Here is a 23826-nt window from a genome sequence, read left to right on the forward strand (position 1 = left end):
CTCACCTCTTTTTGGAGCAGTGTATTGTACATTGAAACATCCAAATGTGACGAACTAAATATAAAGCCTTGCTAAGTTTCACTGAAACTGAATTCCTCTGAGATCAATGTCTTGTGTAACATTTAGTCAACCTCAAAGTCATCTGACTATTGGCAACATATTTGGATTTTTGTCAAATAATATTTGGCTTGTGTATGTTTCATATCACCTCCCACACAAAAGCAGCGTTCTCTTAGGTCCAGTTAACGCCGTCTTCCAAAGGAAAAGCGAGTAGCTGATTGGACTGGAGTGCACCCAAGCTCCAACTAATAATAATGTATTCATCCTCTTTACAATAGAGTAATTAACTGAGCTGATGTCCTGCTGAATGTAGCCAGTTTTTGACCACATCCGAATTTGCTCCACAGAACAAAGCTGGGAGAGAAAGAAACACTTCCCTGATGTATAAATAACGATGCTACCTTCAGTTGAAATGATAAATGGAAATAAAAGAAAACCTCACTCCGATGTGAACTTTTACAAACCAGCGTTCCTGAAAAGTACTCAAGCCAGGAAAAGTGATTGGTTAAAGTCTAACTCATTCTGTCAGTGATGAGCATTCAAAAGTACAGAGCGTGCAAACACAAAGTTCTAAAAATAATGTCTAAATGTAAATTGGGATGCAATTCCTCTCTCTGGCATAATTCTAACCATCATTTCACATTCACATACAGTGAACAATGATCTACCCCGAGATTATATCGACTAATAAGCCTTTCTCCCACGTAGGAGTGACATTTGTATTCTAATTCAGTCCTTTCAATAAGAGCTGAAATTGTGTCTGTGTGGAACCATTGTGAATATTTATCATGCGTATGGGTTTGAGATGAAAATGCAGCCAAGCAGAAAATCACGTCAAATTAAATACGACTGAATTCTGTAAAATAGAAAATATACGGGAAACGTTATGTCCTTGGTATTCGTCAGAATGATCAACGAGTTCTTCGGTCACAATAAACAAGCTCGTGCACGTTGAAGACATATTCTGGTCGTCAGCTTTACGTAATTACTTGGTACAGTTTTAATATTGAGAGCTCAACCTTTACGTGCCCCTCGGATGGACGGCTTTCCCGTGCAACTCTGCTTCCTTCAGCTGTTTGTGATTATTGTATGTGTGAGTGATTGACTTTATTTTCGGAGGCGGCACTAATGAATCCAGGAGGATGAGGTCTTGTCACAAGTTACTGTCACACTCGGGCATTTTAAATTGCAATTGATCTGTTTGTGTATTTATTTAAAGTTGTTATAATCATTCATATTTTATTACTAATAGTTAATCACATAATTATGTGTGGGCGCAAAGTTTTGCTTGGAGTGATGAAGCCAGAGAGAATTATTACCCTACTCTACGGTTCCTTCAGCTCTCTACATTTATTTCTTAACCTGTTTTTTTACATTTTCTCTATTTGTTCTGACTCGTTTATCCCTCTCATGATGTCATCTCCAGCTCCAAAATGCAGCTTTTTATACTTTAAAGGTCCACTGCACACTAACAGTCCAGCACCGAAACTGCAGACGGACTAAGTTTTTCACTGCCCTCAGATCAATAATTGCAGGTTTAAATGAAAACTACTTCCACTGTCAGACTCTCATTTCCATTGGGAGTGAATGGAGTTGCTGTGCACTCACACCGTGTATATATCAGAAGCTTTTAAACGAGGATTGTTGTTAAAGAGCAACTTTACACCAGGATGAAGACGCAGTATTTCAATGCCCTCCTGACTTCACGTCTTTTCAGACTAAGCAGTGATGTACAACCATAAATCACAGCGGCAAATTAAACCACTGGAGGTGAACACATACAGGATTTATAGCTACTGAAATATACTCTATGCCTTCTAAGTGGAGCCTATAGAATGAGATTGTATATTTTCTTGGCCATTAAGACCTGAACTTAATACGACCTCCCCTCTTCTTCAACCTTTTTTATTGAATAGAGATTTTTGGTGGTGATTTTGTGTTGACTTTTTCCCGTACTTTCTTTTCTATCTCAGCCTTCTCTACGTTCTGTTCATGACTTGTGTTATTTCTATCCTTTAAAGTATATATATTTGCAGATTTATGTTTATGTATTTATGTGTCATTTTCGATATTCCTTTGACTTGCCCACTGTTATGAGTGGTTGTTGTGGTCTATGACTGAAATATAAGCTGCGTCTAAGTTCGGGCTGCCAGGAGTCCACAACTTCTCCATTAGATTTCATTCGCTTGCAGGTGTTCACTAAATCACACACACGTTTTTTAATTTCCATTTAAGATGTTTACAATTATAACTGGCACATCTGCTGAAGAGAAATTAAAGTGACTATTGTGCTACAGTATAAATACACATGGAATGTAGGTGTTTTGTGTGGTGTGAAATCCGCGTGTGGAAATTGCATAAAGTGTGTAGACACGTGTGCGTTGACAGACATGCACTGAGTTGCGCCCTCTGTTTTTCAGGGGGCGCAGATCTCATCAGGAATCCATGCAGGAGGCATGACAGACAGGACTTAACAATCTGTGAAGTGACACACTCACCGATCAATGCTGATGGCACAGAGATTGAGGATGCTGGCTGTACACATCATCACGTCTAGAGTGACAAAGATGTCACAGTGGATCTTGCTAAAGCGCCACTCTCCCACTACCTAGAAGAGAAGAACATCAACAATCGGCAGTTTACGGCAGCAGTCGACAGAATAAAGGCACTTGCCGGCTTGCGAGCTGACAGTGGAGCCTCCCTTGTATATTTTTTCTCATATTGTTTCCACACCCGTAACAGACGGGAGGGAAAAAACAGAGCAAAGCTGAGCCTTAGGGGGGAAGAATGAAGGAGGTAAAATTGAATTAGCATACAAGAAAACCAATATGTGCTTTGAGTCGTGTTCATGCATCAGGAGAGTGAGGCATGAACTGTAGTGTGTATATTTTACAATATACACAACATCTAAGCGGTTCCGTCATATCTATGTTATCAAAAGGCTGTTACACCTGACATGGTGGAGTTTGACAGATTGACAGCTCAGTGACTTCACGAATCTCTTTACATCTTTTCACTGACTACAGATACACTATAGATTATCATGAAGCTAAAGACACTTTTAAAGTTAGAGAGATAATAATGGTAACATTTGTCCTGGTCTGCAGCCCCATGAGGGTTTTAATAAGAGATATGATCGAAACCTTTTTAAATTAATTCCTGAGCTGTAGCTGTTGAGTCGGGTACCCGAGCGTAAAAAGTAATGAAAAAAACATGGGTTGCAAATATATTTGTATAAATTCACAGGCACTGGTGTAAATTCAATAAACATGGGTGGGCAGCAGGTGTATTGTACAGTTAAGTTTTATGTGTTGTATTTTCTCCAAAGAAATCAGAAATTAAAATGATCATGCGGTATTTTTAACATCTAAATAATCATATATGAAACCTACTCTGCCGCTAGGATTTATTTTATTGTGAAAGCCTACGACACCACTTTTGACCACTTCACTTCCGCTCAAGCAACTGTCAGTACTGACACTGAACTAGCTGGGACCACATAAATACAAAAATGGCCAGAGGTGAATACGTTCTCAGTGGCTTTGTGCTTTTATTCCATTCATAGATATTCAACAACCATCAAAACAGGAGGACGAAAGGTCATAGCCATGAGTGATTTAACTTGGACATTATAGCAGGTAACGGGTCACGTGCGGTACTCTGCTCTGTTGCTCCCCGTCATGGTCCAATCCTGTGATGAAACCATAACATCCTCTGTGATGTTTTGACACCTCCCACCTCACCCGACACTTCAGCCTATACCTGCCTCCCCCTATGGCTTTGGAAAGGTTGAGGGTGCAACTCTGCGACTGATTAATCTTTGACCTTATAGGCCGTGTCTTTAAAAAAAAAAAATCAAGTGCCACCTTAAGGAGCTGTACGCTGTAGCTGGTGTCGACAATACCAGAAGATTGCATACTGATCTGACAGCCTAATGAGCATCCTTGTCCCTGTTGCAACCTCTCCTCTCTTCTCCTCTCTTTTTGCATTTTTCTCCAACCTTTCCGCTCCTGGCATTTGTCTTCTCTGTATCTCTTCACAACCTCTTTGTTCTCTGCTTTCACCCTGCCTGTTTCTCTCCCTCACAACTACCTCTCAATTTATCGTTCTCGATCTTTCTTTCTCATTTTACAGATCGCTCTTCTCACCAGCTCTACCCTAGCAACCCTATATTTTTAACACGCTCATCAGTGCTGCGGTCCAACGCAAATACAAGAGCCTCACACGAGCTGATACATTTATAGCTCGTCGGGGCTGTAACACACGTCTATTTGTATCATTGCAGGGAGACATTCAATAGATATTAAACTGCTCTTTTATAGGCATCATCTCTCAGGCACCAAGGCACTGATCAATACAGAGATATTCTAAATGGGAATAAATTTTACGAAATCTTCAGTGGTAGTGCAGTAATGGGCAGTGGTAATAGAAAAGGCACTTTGAGACATCACTTAAAATAAGATTGAAATGAAACACATCCTGCTCTTTCATCTAATACTCGGCGTCATTAGGGCATTCATAATGAGAATGACAAACTAACTTTTTAGTTAGAACAAATCATTGCAGGAATGGGAAAGAGCAAACTTCTGAAATTTAACAGAGGCAAAAAGCTGTTGAATAGCAGAGCACGCAGTACTTGGTATTCATGATTTATCTGTGTATCACAGTGTTGGATGGATAATCTTACTGGCAAGAGGCAATCACATGTCATGACATCATTAACAGACTTTAGATTATACAAATAGGTTTTGGGGTTTTACTGTTCACTGAGTCATTTTAATAGCTTGACCTTTTCATTTTAATTTGAGTTTTAATACCTGATGTTTATGTGACTCTTGCTTTTATGGATTCTGCTTTATAGCCTGACTGTTGGTTGGTTTGGGGCTAAATTTGGTGCGGAACCGGATCAGGGGGCAGAACTAGGACATTTAGTTTTTCTTAAACACTGTGAGTTGGTTTGTTTTTCAACATGTTCGTTTATTTTTTCTGATTACAATTAATGGAAAAAAACGGACATGTTTAGGGGACTGACATTAAGAGTGTGTGAAATTTGACGCGGATCCGAATAACAATCTGGATCTAGTGAATCTAAATGGTTTCACAAGGTGACTGTTGGGCCTTGGCAGATGTATGAGCTCTACTGAGTGACATAATTATAATTTATATTAACATTGACATTTCTTCATGTTTTTTTATTACAGTTGTATATCATTTCCTAGTCTTGAATACCCAGTTCTGAAGCCTGGATGAATTACTCCAAATGAAATTACATTTAGCCTTGTTTTATATATATATATAAAATATGTTAATAGGTTTTGACACTAAAAGTAACAAACAGGGAAATGCTCCTTCTCATCTCAGTCTGCTGGAAGGGGGTTTCAGTAACTGTTTTCAATTGACAGCAGCTGGTAGGCTGAATTCCATTGGTATTAAGCATAACTTTACACACTGATTTATGCAAATACTCTGAAAAATGGCCGACTGAGATGAGTAATTTGATTGACTGTCTGGAAACAAGTTCTTCATGTAGACAGAACAAACTAACTACCTTGTTTCCTGACAGCAGAGCACAGGAGATGTGATTTACAGAGCAGATAACCTTGCTACTGCAGACATAAGAAACCCAATTGAATTTCAACTGGATTTCTGTTGGGCATGAAATTCTAATATTCAAAAAAGTATCTTTTTAAATATTTTTTAACAAACTGTGAACCTGAAGTAATGCGTGATGTCTTCATATGCTTTCTGAATCAGTCACACTTGGTAGAAAGCGAAAAACTGCGGTAATTAATGCTAATTTAGCATTTAATAATAAAGGGCACGATGAATCTCCCTCCCACACTCTGTGACTAAGCTCTCACTGAGTTTCATGCTGATACATTATTAACACTAACAACTCAGTCATGGCTATGCTCTGTGAGAACCTAGTTAAAATAAAATATGTGCACGTGGATCAAGAAGCAAAGCAGCTTTAAAGATAGACAAACAATCTTGTTAGCAGACACTCAACACAATGGCTAAGTGTGTCTGTTTGGGTTATCTGAAGACGTGCCGAATTTCAGTTTGTGTCTCTGATGGAAGAAACATGTTTTGAGGGAACATGAAATGAATAAATAAATAATCTCTCGTGCAGCTAAAGCTCAGCGGTTGTGAGCTTTGCTTCATACAATACATTACACTGGTATATTTCCAAATGCAAATCTTGAAATGGTTAGAAACCTGCTGGTATTTGCCTGAGAATGATGTGAGCTTTGTTAACCTGTCCACAGCTAATCCGTAGGCAATCAGACATTTTCAAATTCCCATTCATACCAAAAAATGTCTTATTTGTGAGGGTGTAAACGGCTCCACATCAAAATCAGAGGAGCGTCCCACCGCAAACACAGGCTGGTTATCCATTTTCACCATGACACATAGCCAGTACTTAGTTCTCAGTTTATCAATCTGTGGGGGGATTGTTATTATCATCCAAATTGTTATTGTTAGCCTGCAGGGATAAAATGTCTATAAAACAGAAGGGGGTTTAATTCCTTCTATTTGTAGGGAACTGTTTAAATGGAGCAGTTCTCTATGTTATTGTCACAGAATCCGTTGGGACGGGATACCATTAGTGCTGCCATAAACGCTGTCGTTAGTGTGTACCCCCAAACATGTGCTCAGGAAAACACTGTAATCAATTCTCAATTCCCTAATTTACCTCAGGAAACAAATAAGTGAACAAAAATAGCAACAACGCTTCGGTGGATGTCCACCCTCATTGATCCAGCGTATCTCGTTTCCTTTCAACGGCTCGTGGAGATGATCCTTCAGAACACATAACAAACACCTCACACGTAACGGATTTACCGCATATGGTTTACTGCATTGATGTGAATGTTGTTTTTCTTGTCACAAGCATAGAGTGTATATGAAGATGGACAGTGCATCTCCACGTCCTCCCACTATCCAGAAACGCAAATGCTGCCATCTTGCACGTTTGGAGCCAGAGTCATGTGGAGTGGTGATCGGGGGATGGAGCCGTGGTAACGTCATCCCTCCAATACACCAATGGGATTCAGTCTCAGCTGTCAATCATGAGGTTTTAGCTTGTTATTAATCATATTAAATAACGAATTAAAACCAAACTTACGGGGAAACTGAACTTGAGTGCGATAAGACCCATTTAAGTTTTCCTTTCAGAATTTTTTTTATTTGATGTGTACTTTTGTGTAATATTTATTTTGGTCCATGTCCCATCCACTAACATGGAGGAGGTATGATTTATGACCTTTACTGCAGCCAGCCACCAGGTGGCGCTCGAGAAGCTGAGGCTTCCCTTTTGGGGCGCGGCCATGTTTTCCCTCTTTATGTACAGTCTTAAATTGGTCGCAAGGAGTTCAGCCTCTTAAAATAGATTTTATTGTTATGGTAATGTATTTTATGACTCTACAGGGAACTGTCTAAAACCTAAGGAAACCTTGACGTCATACAGATGTCATCCAGCATACTTTGGCACAGAGACTTAAAATATTTATAGCAGAGAGCCTGTGAGCAGAAGTTTGTGAGGGTCAGATGAAATAATGTTTGGTTTATTCATCTGCATTATGAGGTAGGACTTGACCCACACAAGGGACTTGAGTCCAGGAATGTGACTCCTGTGAGTCCATCAACTTTATGGAATTGGTTTAGTGCCCCTTTAATGCACGAATCCCCCCCACTTCAATCCTGAAGTAGGCCTTAACCATTGTTTCTATACTTGTCCTCATTTTGTAAGGAGGGCTTTGTGACACTGGTGGCTTTCTAAAGATAAACAGAAAGAAGCAGGGGATACCGGCAGAAGCAAGAGAGCAGGTGATCACTGAGCAGAAGTGTTCTTGTAACCTGATTCTGTATTTGTATGTCACCACTAAATCTAAATGTGGAGAACGAGGGGTAGAATGGAGTCTTTAGGCTGTTTAGATTGTGGTGTATGATTTGCTTGCGTGATTCGTTCTGTAGTCTGTCACTGAGGCAACACCGTCACTTTAAGATCAGCTCGGAGGTAAAAACATGAAGGTGCGGAGCTTCCGAGAGATGTCAGGTGTTACTGGAGAAATAATGAGTGTTGAGGTGTGTGTGCCTGGTGTAAAACAAGTATTTTAAGTGTGTGATTTTCCCAATTACGCTGTGAGCAGTTGTTATGAGGTGCAATGGTTGAAACCAGGAATAAAACTGGGACCATTTTGTGTGATTGTGTTTTCCTTCGACAGGAGACAAAGTACAACGTTGAGTTCCTGGTGTGTGTGCTTGTGTGTGCAGGCTGCACACTGGATACAAAGTGAGTTCATGGCTTTGCTCTAAAAATATATACATTGAGCTCAGGTGACAACATTTGTTCAGGTGTCTTATGTTCATGAGTGTATTTCCTCCTAAATCTATGTACATTGCTGTTGGGTAACACAATCTTTTATTCAATAGATTAAAGGTTAGTGACCAAAATAGGGCTATGAGTCTTATAGCTATTCGACAGAGGATTCATCTGACACACAGGATTGATCATATGGAGACATTATATGCTACTTTTAATTCATCAATGATGTTTTTTTCCTCTGCCGAGGAGGTTGTGTATTCATTGATTTCCATTCAATTTGTGGAGGGAAGGTGCATGACCCAAGGAGGCTCCTCGCAATTTTTCGGATGATCGGATCCAGGATTCATTTTTTCTTCTTCTTTAGAGCGTTTTCAACAGTATCAACCTCATCTATGGCAGTGATGGGGGTGCATGAGCACAAAGGTGGTTGTCACGCGCAACCGATTCTGAGAGACCATTCCAGAGTGAATCTGGATAAATGGGTGGATCCAGGATTTTTTTTTTTACTTTCTTTAAAATGATGAGACAGGGTGTTGGATTGGCGGAGGTATGCCGTCTTCGAGGTTGCTTCTAGTTGAGCATAAAGAACTGTAACACAGCTATTTAACTATTATCATGTTTTCATTCCTCATCTGAGCACAGTAGGGGCAAAAAAGACCCACAAAAACAGTTTGAATCTGCGGCATTATTTATGCTCAGGCAACATAAAGTTGAAAAACATACAAAGCAAGACAAATTTCTCTGCTTTGATCCCAAAGTTTATATTTTATTGACAAAGTCCTGCTACAGTTTGGAGCTCTGGTATACGGCTGGTTACAATTCAACTCCTACTTTTCCAAAATGTCCGGGTGCATGTTCCCTCTCTGCGTATTCACATCAACAGAAAAATGAAGCAAACCATTCTGACTGAACAAACAAACAAACACATATGAATAAACAGAAACAGGATGCAGTTTGCATAGTTTACAGTTCAACAATCTTTAGTGTGTTGATTGTTGATAATGTTTTTTGGAACAGCAACGACAATGAGTGGTTATTATTAAATTCTGCATTAATGAAAGTGATGCCTCAGTGACATGTTATCAATCCCCACAGTGCTGCATGTACGACCACAACCAACACACAGACCGAGATCATGAGATTTTATGGATTTATAAACTGTAATCTGATCGCAGTGATAATCATCATGACTCACTGAGAGACACAGGAGGTTTCGAATCCCAGTTGTCTTAGATTGCCTTTCTCTACATCAGACAGCATGACCTAAAGGGTGATGGTCAGAAATAACCCCAGGACCGAGAAGACAAACAGAGGTGATGGGCAAAGACCAAGAGATACAGTGGAGAGATATTTTTTCTGAGAGATAGACCACATCCTGTTCGCTATTGATTTGGTAGATTGGAGATGATTTTATGTTCGACCTGAGTCTCTCTTCTCTCTTCTCCTTTTAGGCTGCAGAGGTTAACAGGCAGCTCTGCTCTACCCCACACAGGAGTGAATGAACAATGATGTATCCCAGAATCAGGTAGAACTATTCATAAACATGTGACCTTTGACTGAATAGACTCGTATTGACACTGTCAGAAAGCGCTGCTATTACAGGCTTTCAACCACTGCACAACTGGTATTTACAATGCTGATGTGAAGACATCAGCCCTCACCCGGGTTTCACCTTGAGCTTTTGACCTGCTGATAAATGCAGGCAGCTTGATCCTCTGGAACCGGAGTTCACATAAATGTCCGCTGTTTGCATAGTATATGCTTTGCAATTTTAAATTGGTCACATCCACTGCGAAAATCTAGTAGGCCCTCAGTGCCGACCTTCTCATATTAATTTGACAGATAACACATTTGTGGTATTGGACATGATGCAGAAACAGGAATCTTCTTACACTGGAAGTCTGCAAATCACTTTTCCCGTTTGTTTTCTGATGTTGGAAAGATTAACACAGAGAATAAAAACTGGTATAGGTTTAGAGATTACGTCTGCTTCATAGGGCATGTCAGCTTATTTATGTCTCTTCAAGCATATTCAAAGACATACATATGTAAATGGTGCGTGTACAGCATTGCTCTCCTACCTCCAAGTAGACGACCCAGGGCATGACCAGCGTGGCCACCAGAAGGTCTGCGACAGCCAGGCTGACAATCAGGTAGTTGGTGGTGGTCTGCAGAGCCTTCTCTCTGGACACAGCCATGCACACCAGCACGTTGCCGAAGACGATGACGAAGATGAGCAGCGTGAGCAGCATGGCGTAGTAGTTGTACGGGTGCTTGTGCTCTCGATCGGTCTCGTTGAAGCTCCATGTTCCATTGTCATAGAAACTGTCATTGTAGGCATACTGGGTAAAGACATCCATTAGCTGTGAATGACGAAGGCCAAGTACGGCCCCTGAAAAATATGCAGACAAAGAGAGACAGCAGCATTTGAATGTGTCGTCATGTGAATATTTGTAGTCAGCGAGGGTAAGAAAAAACTTGTCTCTTAATCTCTTAAAGCCTTTTGTAGCCAGTAATAACTCCATATTGATTTTCAACTTATAGGAGCTCTAAATAAAAATCATGTAGAATGAATCTACCATATTTGCCTCTGATCAATAACCAAGTCCTTGGCAGCTGGAATGCACTTAATAGGAAAAAGAGGGTCATTTGGGGAACTGGTTTACATTACAATGCATCCCATGGCCGCTGGTGAGTGGCCTTGTGTATACAACATTTTGTGATACACATTGTTTATTTATTTCAAGTGATGCAGAAAGTTTTTCTGAAGGAATCTGACTCATCCAATACAGCAAAAAGTCATAACACAAGAAAACCTTTCAAAATATTCACAGGCACGTAAAGGTGCTCTTTTTTATTCTTTGTATGAGACAGTTTGCAACAAACACATTTGTGCTTACATTCAGTGTTTTGCCTCAAAAGTCCTAACAAAGACATTAATGGATTTCCTTCCTCATAAAGATTTGCAAAAATGTTTGGAAATATTTAGAAATTGTATTTCCTTCTAGCAGGTGCATTGCTCCATTTTGTATGGAGAACAGAACATTGACTCACTTGCAAGAATCAGGCAAAAGTCGAAGTTCAAATCAACAGTCTCAGTTTTAATGCAGGTAGGAGTCATGCACGGTAAGACAGTCAGTGATGCAAAGGTTACGGAGAATCCACAGGCAAACTAGAATCACCGCATTGGTTGGCGGAAGCATGCAGCCGCAGTGCGGTAATTCTAGTTTGCCTGTGGATGGTTTCTACATAATATTTTCCCCAACATTCAAATTGGGCACTGAGACCTTTGACAACTGAAACGTAATTACTTTCTTTTGAGTCCAAGAGACAACTGATCAAAAGTTGAAGAAATTCCCTCAAGCAGTCTGGAGATTTCACATTCAAGAGCCCAAATACATGTTTTCTGATGCCACTGTGACCTTTGACCTCCAAGCACCAAAGGGAGCACCAAAATCTCTCATCTTTGAGTCTAGGTGAATATTTGTACCGAATTTGAAGACATTCCCTCAAGCTGATCTTAAGATATATCACGTTCAGGTAAAACATACTTTTTGAGGCCACCGTGACCTTTGGCTACCAAAATCAAGTGAGTTAATCTGCCCACTAGTGGTCAAAAATTCCAAAACTACTTTCAAAGAAAGATGTGAACTGTTGAGATTATGTAACTGTGTATTGTCAAATCCAAGTAAAAGCTTTGAAAACAGCTGTAAGTGCTTTAAAATCTGTTTTGGAAAACTGGGGTAATATCTAGATAACATCTTTTTAAAGGAGACTTGTAAAATTCATATTCAGGTTCATAACTTTAATTTGTGTTTAATTTATAATGGTTTACATGCTCTAAAGTTCAGAAAACACTTAACTTTCATTGTCCGCATACTGTTCATTGGTGCAGCTCCTCTTTTCAGCCTCTGTCTCAAACAATTGGTTTTAGCTCCTGTCTCTTTAAGACCCACCCCCTCTGCTCTGATTGGCCAGCTGGCCCACTCCGTTGTAATTGGTCAACCACTTCCTGCACGTGTAGGAAATGTCTGCTCACTCATACCTGGCTTTGTTAGGGGAACTCTAGTCATGAATTATAGGCCTGCAAATGTCCTGTGACATCACAATACCCTGTAAGGATCTGACGAGGTGTTTAAGGAGCTTCAGGAGCAGCGTTTTCTGTGTGTGTGTGTGTGTGTGTCACAATGCATCATTATGCAACACCACTGTTAATCCTTAAAGTTCAGTTCAATTGTGTCACACTTTGCATTTGTGGCAGTAACTGTGACGTGAGCTTCTGATCACATTATGAAATCGAACTGATTTATTTGCTACTGCTGGAAACTCAACTCCAATCTACCCATAACTCTAATGCTGACTGGAATATGATGATGGCCCCAACGTGCCTCATAAATATTTGAAGGGTACTTTGAATCATTTCTTAAATTGATTATAATGACATAACTCTTCATTTATCAGTTGATTTGACACTTTTTACTACAGATTTTCCACTGCAACACAACAAAGCCACCACTGCAAACTTAATATAGTTATACATCTCATCTTTTTCAGATAGTCAAAAGTACACAGTCACATCCTATTTCACAAAACCTTCAGCCGTGCCGTTCCCTCATACCTGTCTAGATTAATGTTTTTGTCATCCTCCTCTCTCCCAGCTCCATTTTTCTCCCTCCTTCCCCCTCACTCACACCCTAATTGGTTCTGCAGCCTTCCAGGCTGCTGCTCCTGCTGACTGCATCCTACTTCAATTCCCCATCGACATCCAACTAATTTTATCTCTGCACCTAATCGCACTTTCACAATCTCACAATTATTTTCCTACAAATGTAATTGTTTCTGCACATCATTTTTGTCTTTCAATTTCACCTTGTTGGGTTATATCCCTCACTGTTACCTCTGTTTCCAGCCAATACAATTCAAGAGAGAATATAGAGTATTTACAGTTTTCCAGAATCGCTTTGTCTCCAAACCTTTTTTTATTTCATTATTTGTTTCAATATTTATTTTTGTTAAGGAGTTCTTGAACTTACTTTAGCAGCAATGCTATTATTTTCCTTCCATTAGTTACAGTCATCTGCTTAACTGTTTGACTTAAGAAGGCCAAGTTTGCCAGAGACACTTTTGTGCCGTTTGCAGAACTATGTGATCGGGATACGTTGCACAACGGGACACGTTGCACTTGCAAAGGACAGACTCTTTCAGCAATTTGCTATATGATTTTTTAAATAGGTTCAGGTACATCTAACCTAAAGAACATCCGAATGTCACTGCACTAATTAGATTATCTTATTCCTTCACACTTATTCTAGCCTTGACTGTGGATGTTAAAAACTTCCATTAAAGAGTTAATTAGCTCAGATTGTCATTACAGACATAATCAGGTAATATCAGGGTGCTTTATGTACAATCATACGACTATACAAGCAAAAGTGGCTACATAACACAAGGGCCTTCACAACTAGGTGTATTGAACTTTGTATTTCTGCACAGGGAACTATGTGTGGTCCATACTGTGTGTTGTATGTTTGTGTGAGCAAATGTTTGTGTGAGTCCAGCGCCAAAGACTGACAATTTCTGAGCCCAGTAGTTAAGCAAATTAATAGGAAAGGTTACCAGAGGGGGGCGGAGGAAATTCTCTGTGCGGCGAGAGGGAGCAGACGGATTAAGAGAGAAGCAGTGAGAGGAAAAAAACAAGAGGGAGAATAAGGAGTGAGTGAGGGAAGAATGATGCTGTTCAGATGTGTAAGCATTGCTCTGGGGCAACAGTCTATGTGTGTACCCTGCAGATGCCCTGTGCTGTCTAATCTTATTTATTTGCCCACTCTACGTACAGTACGTGAGACTGTTCTCACTGCTGGCCTGAGAGCTGGTGCTCGTCCATAAGCAAAACCTCTGCTCTCTGCCCGCAGCCTACGATAACTCATTTCCCTTAAATGATGTCCTCGATGACCCGTACCTGAGAGTAATAATAATGTCCTTCTCCGCAGGTGTGTCAGAGGTCAGAGTTGTTGACCAAAGCAGATTCATGAATCTTAATCAGACAGGATACCTGGATGCAGATTTATGAACCGGTGTTCCCCATTTAAATTCAGTATCACAGTGGAAATCTTCTAATCTTTAAATTGTATGCACCGTCCATACGCTGGCTGTGTGCTGCCTCAGTGGTTCTCTCCTGCAATGGTGGTGCCACTGAGTTGAGTTGAAAGCGATCTTTTATTTCCAGATTCTAGCAACAGTTCAGCTTGACTTACTGTCAACCACACCTTTGAGCAATTTATTAATTTTGTGTGTACTTCTGAACCAGCACAATTGTAATCAGAACCCCTCCCGCCTTTGGCTATAGTAGGAGCTGCTAATGCTAATCCCCCACTGGCTTCCCAACCACTCCGAAGGACTGAACACTTGTCTCTGTACGAGAGTGTTTCTTTGTGTGTGTGTTGTGACGTGGGCACAAGGGGGAAAATCACTGTGAATGATTCGTTTTTCTTTCCATATTTTTTATTCAGACCACTCGCTGCCCTGGAAGCTGCACTCTATTATTTACAGCGCATGTACATTTACATAAATGATTTTGCTTGACCCAATTGATTGCAGAGCCGGCTTGTGTTTATTGCAAATCCAGCTGCGGATGACAACTATGTGTGATGAAGTGACAAGTGGATTGAGGCTGGTCAACGGCGTTGGCCGTCAATTGTGGAGTTACCCAGGATGGTGTGCTTGGTCCCCTGCTGTTGTTTTTTTTGTATAAATGATATGTAATTATTTTGTGCTTGTGTGATTATTTTGACACAATATCATTAAGGAGCTACTGGCTGATGAGTGAGGTAGAGAAAATACCTAATTATCAGACAATGAGTTTGTGCTTTCTTGTTTTAAGATCTTAAAATCACTACCAACGTCTCAAATCATAATTTAAAGATTTGAAGTTGTTCTCACAAAGGGCTACTTCCCTGGATTTAGAAACAGCTTATCAGTTTCATTGTAAATGGGATTCGAGACTGCTGTTTATTGACTGACTGGAATACCAGATGTTAATTGATACTCTGAAAGAAAAAGCACAGGAAGGCATTTCTTCAAAAAAGGAATAAATGCATTTGCTTTTGTATGATTGAGAAAAAGTTTAATTGATCGAGTAAGTGTTGCAGTTTTTCTCCTTGCAAACTATTTCCAGTTTCTGTACTTATAGTTTTTTCTACTTTGACTTTGTTGGTGAAGGATTTAGGAAAAGTAGCAAAGAGGCTTAGCTTAACAGCCATGCAGCTTAGAGGGCATGGTGAAAATGAAAGAGAAAGCGGCTAAAAGTATTTGGAACAATTTACTCATTAATACATACATGTCACCTCAATCTAACACAAAACAACAACAACAACAAAACCAAGCCAACACAGCCACCATATAATAGATACACAAATCAGTCACAGTGGTGATGATTTTGAGCGAGGAAATCGAATGAAATAGATACCTGGGCAGGACAGGAAAACTCACAGACAGGGGAATGTTTGAGCACTTGGACTATGGCCCAGTTTTGTGTAATTTTGTCTACGTGATTAGTTCATGGCACCGGGCCAACAACAAAGACATGAGACAGGGACTTCAAGTAGCAGGAAGTAAACTGATAAGAGCTGAACTGCAACTTGCATCCAATAGGTCACATTTGAGAGAACATCATGTACATCTATTTATAAAAAACACTGTACTTGCCAGGAATGTAGAAAAATGAAAGCATAGAGAAAGTACAGAAAATATGCATGTGCAACACCAGAGGTAATGGAGCAAAAATTGATCCTTTATAGATTATAGTTAGACCAGAATAGGTATATTTTATTACATAACATTTCATTTAGCTGACGCTTTTATCCAAAGCGACTTACAATAAGTGCATTCAACCATGAGGGTACAAACCCAGAACAACAAGAATCAAGAAAGTACAATTATTCAAGCCAGTGTAATTACTTAGCATCAAACTCATGCTGCTTAATAACGTTGTTAAATAGAGTATTAGACATTATATTCCATGGTAGAATTCTGATCAACTACAACAATTAAAAAGAATATTGTAAATTCACCATAATTATAATGTCAAACTTGCAATAAATACAATGGTTAGTCTCTCGGAGCAGAAATTGGCTTTTCCATGTCAAAGGTTTGACTGTGTTTCTGATCAATGCCAATTTCTCTGTAATTATTTTCCAAGGTGCTGCAATTTCCTGCTTTCGGCACACATCTCTCAGTCCGTGCTCTCTGTTTTTGAACAAACACATGCACTTTGTTATTTTCCAACAAAGAAGGTGCCAACAAAACACATGTTACTCGCGCCGGTAATTAACTGCTGTCCTCTGTACTTTTGTGCAAAGGTTTCTTGAATTTGCCTCTATTGTCTCAGTCGTGTCTATTTGGGGGTCACAGTGAGTGGTGCTGCAGTCCCCCTGTATTATTATCAACCGCGGTGAGAGTTCAGCAGCATTCAACACGCTGTGGGTAAGAAAACACAAACTCAAATACATAAAATGAGGATATGATTGTGAGCCTTAATTTCAAAGTGGAATTTACCATCACAGATAGAAGCAGAAGGAGCCCAGTGGGGGTTCTGCTTGTCCCATTAAAACAACCTGGCAGCCAGCAGAGCGAACAATGCGTGAAAACAAAGCGGCAAAAAAGTATCAAATGGACTAATATAGTTTGAATTATGTAAAAAATATCTGATTTGTAAGGCAAGTGTTTGTGTACATTCATATTTTGGCTTCAAGTGGACTTTTTTGGGGCGGTGTTTGTGTGTTGGAGATCAAGTAAAGTAAACGTATTAAAGTGTGATATATTATAATTTCTAGTTCAAACAATGGCTTAACATTATATCCATTAACTCATTAACATTTGTTGTACTGGTTTTTGTTCTGAGTCTACTTAACAGACTGATGGAAAGGATAGAGAGATGTGGCTGGATCCCTCTCTCGGGAAAATCCAGACAGCAGCCCAGAATTTTTTTAATACACTGCAGCAAAATGTATGTGACAAAATGTCCCAGTGTAAGAAAAACTCCAATGTGAATATTTAGATGGACTTGGAAAACTTGTGCTTGGTCATGAAAAGTGCAGTCTGGGCAACAAGCATTTAACACTTGTGCTAAGATAAGCTGTCTGGAACAGCTACAGGAAATAACCATACACGCTTTTACAGACTGTTTATCTGACTTGCGATACTGGCATGTTCTGCACGGCAGTTTGGAGAGTGCACAGTGGGTAGATAGTAAAAACTAATGACTTTGTGAGACAAAGTGCATGAAACACAAAATGTTCTGAGCACTTTGTATAACAGGAACACTTTGATTGTCTTAGAAATACATTTGCTTGCAGTTTTACTAAGTGTTGAGACTACTTACCAGCCTCAGACTTTGCTGTGTATGGCATGTTTGGCCTTGTTTTGCTCAGACTTGAGAAGAAGATTAAATATACGAGGTCAACGTGTTTTGTATCCACTCAGGTACACTAAAGAAGTGATTATGCATAGCATTACTATTCAAAATGTCCAAAGCTACTTTACATGTGAGTAGGTGGATGATCGTGGCTTGGTCATGTTCATCGTTTAACCCTCGTCCTCAATACTTTTTCCCCGAAAAATATATTGTATGAAACTTCTAGATGCATATTTTCAGCTTTAGGTGTATTAGGTATGGTAGCTAGCCATCAAGTACATATCACATCTTTAAAGTATAGTAGTTCCCCCAGATAAAACGACTTCTATCCCTTCTTCTTCATCCTGCTCCAAAACAGCAGTTGTGCTGTCTAGCAAATATGTCAGCAACTTGGCAACAGTTCACACTGGGAAGTCCCATAAGACAGCGACAAGTACTGTGTGCAAGACTTCAGTTTAGTTGATAGATCACCACTTCCATGCAGGTTAGTAGCACAGCACTGGTATCGGATCGGTGGTAGGTGTCCGCAATGTCCAGGTGTCAGAATCGGTATCAAGAAGGAAAAAAATCTCATCTTAAAAAGAGGAAGGTGGGAAAATTAAAACTTCTGGTTGGGATTTCCATCCGACTTCTTCGTGAGGTCAAAACCTCAAAGTTTCGAAGAGTACAGTGAATTACATGTTGTAAATTTGCAACTGTTATTACAGGTAACTGAGTATGGTGACTGCGGAAATTGAGAAACTCAGCAGGCATAGCAACTGTAATTAAGGGATGTGAAGCTTAGCAATTGGAATTGCAACACTGAAATTATTAGTGCTAAAACTACAAAGCTACTTTACGATGACACGTAGACCTTTAAGATGCTGCAGCCGCTCACTGGGCACAGGCTGTCCTCACGGCTCTTACACTGGTGCCATACTGAATGTATGCATTTATAACCCTATTACAGAGGCCGTGATTTAACTATTTGGAGTCACTTTAATCAATTTTTGTGCGCTGGAGGGACTATAATTTTGAAAATGCCCTTTTCTTATTCTCACTCACTGTGCCACCATTATCCAGAGACCCACTAACATTCAACAATCCAAGCACACTGAGAGCTGCTCCCGCTACACGGTACTTTCCTACATACTGATATTCATATATGAAAGTTTAATATTATTAAACTGAAAACAGAAAAGCAGCTGTGGCGTATCCAGCTCTCATCATTAAACAGCTAAAAAAGAGCAGACCTCTGGATTCTGACCTGTCCTGAGTTTGATCCTTAAATAGCCCGACCTCTCTTTCTACCCACAATCTCTCAGTCTCACATCTAACCACATACTCTTATTCCCAGGTGACTGTCTGCGCTGATCTATGAAAGCGGGAGGCATTATCTGACTATCCTTGATTTCCACAGTGGTGACAAGGCTTTTTTCTCTGCAGACTCCCGGGCTCCATGTGCAACAAAAACAGATAAGAAGCACAAGCGAAGCAGTTTGTCTGGCACCCAGTGACTGTATGTATTCTGTGCTGAACTTGGCTCTTTTCAGTCCTCCATCAGATACTGTGAAGAAGTTCGCTCCGAGAGAAAACGATCCTCCCGACAATAACACTATCTGGCGCTTTACAAAAGCATAGACAGCTTATTAAACTTAGACGGATTGAATCTTCTGATGTGTAGAAATGGATATTACAACAGCATGACTTTATTATGTGCAGTTTGTTATAGTTTTCTAGCTGCCATGTTGTATTAATGTTGCGTTTTTATAGTAATTAGGATTAGCAAATTTGTAATTAAATTACAGGAAAACAAAATAGGCATGACTGTGCACTATAATTATAAGCACTTCCTAATAAAAATATGTTTAACTATAATTAACTTATAACTCCCTCATAAATATACAAACTGTTCCGGTTTTTTGCTTCAGCTGTAACTGCTATTGTACCCCAAAAAAATTTAATTAGCAAAAAAATCCTCATTCTTCATTTTGGGCTGAAATCTTAAAAGCTGGCGCGGCACAGTGGAAGTATTAATCTAACAATAGCAGCTTTTATGCTGCTTCATACGTGGCAACTGTTGTGTAATTGCATCCAGTCCCCCACAACAGAGAGGAGAAAATCTAATTATCAGGCGCGTTCTCGTTGCTGTTGACTGCTAATCTCATCCAATCATGCAGCAGTCATGCAGTCATTAGTTTATTAAACTGTGCAGTAAACGACACTATTAATCTGAACATAAGCCTTTGTATTGCATCGCTGGGAGAGTGTAGCTCTCAGATTTGATTGTTGAAATCCCTCACACACGCATGCACTGACGAGCCCACCCATGCTCGCACACTGCACACGCAACGTATGCAGCGGGAAACCGAAACACACCATTCACTAGTACCTTCATTACCTCGCTCCAAAACATGACACATTCCATTAGGGTTGTTTTGCTCTATTTTCCCCCATTTTCCCCTTCACATTCTTGAGCATTGTTGAAAATGCTACACCACCACTGTGAAATATGTTTTAGAATATATAACTCATTTGAGACCCACTGATAATAGATTCATTAATCACATTTGAGTGGCTAATATATGAAGTTTATATGTTCTCCAATGTGACTATCAATAATTCACAGCAGATTTGATTCATTGAATTGTGTAATAAGGTAATGAGCATCCGCAGCTCTAATGATACAGATGGGGTGCTCAGTTTTGCTTCCCCTCTCAAGCCTTTTGCGACTTTAAATCTTTTTCCTAATTCTCAGTATCAGCGCATGCAAAGGGGAAGCAGCACCTCGCGCTGATACCACTCGGTCAATACTGTCAAAGTGTTGATTCTCCCCTGTGATAGCCTTCCCCTTAATTAGTTTTCTAACTGCCACAGCCCTCTTAGTTGCCCGGTCAAAATCATTGATGCTGGCAAAGTCAATGACTATCTTGTGATTTCTCCCTTTTCCCCGGAAGATTGCTCCTCTTTCGTTGCTGTGTGAGAGAAGAAGCAAGTCATCACAACTGTGGAGCTACTTTCAATGGGCTGCCTGTGTAGGTGGTTGTTTCTATGACTTTTATCGTGCTGAAAAAAACCCCCTGCTCATTCAGAGCAGTGCAATTACCGTGTCATCATCTTCCCATTGCAATTATGGCCCCTTTGCTCTCTATACTTATCATTACGACACACTTTCTTGAAAGATCCGTGAAGGTGCACTCGGTTTGGTGCTGAACCCACAGATATACTGCAGACTGGATATTTGTGGATCTTTCCCTTAGAAGAGAACAAGCGCGAATGTAAATATAAACCTGATTAACACCGCTAGGTTTCAATGGAAAATAAGAAGAGTTTGTCTCAGGATGCTGTATTACCTGACTTGACTGGAAGAATACAGCAGGGACCACTCAGTCATCTATTTGAGTGACATATGCAATAACCTGTGTCACTGGAAATGGCATTCAGAGAGCAAATTTTAACATTGACAAGGGACTTCTCACTGTGGGGACGCTGTCAAAACGAAGGCGAGGCAAAGTGAAATACTGGAGAGCATCCAGGAAGCTTCAAGACAAGTCACACTGGGAGAAAGGAAGAGAGGGACGTAAAAGGCTAAATACAAAAGCCACTGATGCATCATGCTCAAAAGACAGATGCCCTCTGGGTACAAAACCTATGCATCGATGTTATTGATACAATAAGACGTAAAGGTTATAGTACCGGTGACTTCAGCCATTACCTACTCAATTCAAACCATAAGGGTAAAAATGGAAAGGGGGGAGAGGGAGGTTGGTAACAAGCCTCCATCGACCTCATTAGATTGTAGGGAAGCTTCAGTCTAACAACAGGTCTTGTCTCTTGTGAGACACACACACACACACACACACACACACACACACACACACACACACACACACACACACACACACACACCACACCACCGCCTGCTGTTCCATTGCACTGCATGAAACGTACATACAGTACATACATCCCTGCCTCTGCCTTTTCCTGACACACCTTGCCTGCCCAACCGAGGCTCGTAAGTCAAAGGTAAATCAAGTGCTTCTGCAGGCCTCCACCGCGCCTGTCTGCAGCTGTGTTGTTTATAAAATACGCGAGGTAAGTAAAACAGGGTTTTTCCAGAGCCGATCCGTGCCTCGGCTGCTCTGCACAGTCAACTGAGACAGTTTATAATCCTGCAGATACCCACACTGACCTGGGTAGCGTTATGTTTTGTCTTGGGGACCAGACTCTTTGCACTAGTGATACGCAGATCAAGACCAAGGTAAGGATACTGTGATACCTGTGTCTTTCTGAGGATTTTCATATCCCTACTTCCCTACTATGTCTTTTTACACAGAGATACAGTTTTTTTTTACTCATCTGCTGCTAAATTGTGAGCATACTACAGAATTATCACAACATACTGTCATGGAATACATTTTCAGTCGCACAATCTCAGAGTCAACGGCCAGTTTAATACGACATCAAGCGTAGACTCCATCTTCCATCCCCCATACACTGTTTACAGTCCGAGGAGTCCGCACAAGTTGAAAGATTCTCACACAAACACCAGATTATTTCTGTAGCTGTTTTAGGTCCAGACAACCGTTTTGGCTAATCTCCATTCACAGCTATCTGCATGAGAATACTGATCAATTGAAAAGCAGATAGCCGATGCGTGTGGTCAATGTGATCCACCTCTGTTGCTCTCCACACCGACTGCTTACCCGTGGGCAACCAGAGCCTGTTCAAACATGATTGGTCAAGAGAGAAAAATAAATCAAAACGGCCGAAATCTTATCCCTCGCTTACAGATTCTGCATATTCGCATGAAGATTCTTTTTAGAGAGATTATCCGACAGCAAATTTCCAAGCCGTCAGTCCGTAAAACGACTGGGAAAAAAGTCACTTTTCTTGCAATTTAGCATTTCGCATCTGGTGTCTGTGCGTTATTATATGTTGCAGCTCCACTTCTAAAAAACTACAAAATGAGAATGTGGCCACCTCAACTATTTGCAGCAAAGCTAACAGCTTTAATTACTTGTGGACAAAAAGGTGTCTTTGTCACTACTTAGCACATGTAAGCAAATGCTTGGGCCTGTGATAACATGCCACAAATTGATTATGTATATGAAAACATGTGATCCCTTTCCTAAGTGAAAATTGGTTTCAGCAGGATCAAATTTGCAAGTGTGAGATTTCCTGCCCTCACTGTAAATCTACACCACCAGCTCCAACACCAGAAAATCAACAAGACCTCAGTGGGACTGGAGCTGCAACAAGTGTGATTCTGCAAAAAGGTCAACTGTCCTGATGGATTAGTCGTGACACCACAAACTACCACGATGTATCAGGGTTGTCACTTCTGCCGCATATGTGAAAAAGAGATCTGAGATCACTGAGAGGTTTGCAGTTTTGAAGGTAAGAAAGATCCAATAACACAGCAGCTCTTAGAGTCTATATCTGAGTAGAACCAAACAAAATCCCAGCATTGTGACAAACATGAGCAACCCACTTGAGTCATATTTCACCTGACGACCTCGAGTCCAGCATTGCAGTATTTTTTTTGAACCTGTGCTTCGACTGAGGAACATTTCAAGATCCTCAGCTTCATTTCCAACCTTTGTTGCTATGCCATTCATACCGAGCAGGTAGCGAGTACTCTGCTAATCTGAGCTTGCCTGCAGGAAATGGCTGCCTATGGTTACATGTATGTGGTTGATGAGAGCCACTGGTAAGCAACCACGCAGTCAATACTGAATTAAAGTGGCTATAGGATAAAGGACAACCTATAGGGTTGTCTGTTAACCCTCAGGAGGTTTGGCACTATAACTATTTACATAATCATGAACATTCAATTCATCTCACTTGTTTGCTCTATGGAAAATCTTATTTCAAAGCGGAGCTTTCTGTTGCCTCTGCTATTTTCCGAGATCACCAGTTGCTATGAGAGTATTTGATTGAACATTAATTTATCAGCGCTATGACCAAAAGGTCACACAGACAGGAGGATGTATGCTTTCTTTGTTCACCAAACAAAAGAAGAGCAGACTCTTGAGGGAAATGT

General features: G+C 40.4%; 1 protein-coding gene across 1 annotated transcript in view; it reads right to left on the minus strand.

Annotated features, from left to right (window-relative positions):
* Nucleotides 1–23826, minus strand: part of drd2a (dopamine receptor D2a) — a 37296-nt gene that overhangs the window by 7951 nt on the left and 5519 nt on the right. The window contains exons 2-3 of the mRNA XM_035155578.2: nucleotides 10471–10781; nucleotides 2559–2668 (exon numbers count right to left, since the gene is read on the minus strand). Coding sequence (XP_035011469.1) covers nucleotides 2559–2668; nucleotides 10471–10749 — 389 coding nt within the window. The 5' untranslated portion in view covers nucleotides 10750–10781. The remainder of the gene's footprint in view (nucleotides 1–2558; nucleotides 2669–10470; nucleotides 10782–23826) is intronic.

This window comes from Hippoglossus stenolepis, chromosome 4, assembly GCF_022539355.2.
Source record: "Hippoglossus stenolepis isolate QCI-W04-F060 chromosome 4, HSTE1.2, whole genome shotgun sequence".
Classification (NCBI taxonomy): domain Eukaryota; kingdom Metazoa; phylum Chordata; class Actinopteri; order Pleuronectiformes; family Pleuronectidae; genus Hippoglossus; species Hippoglossus stenolepis.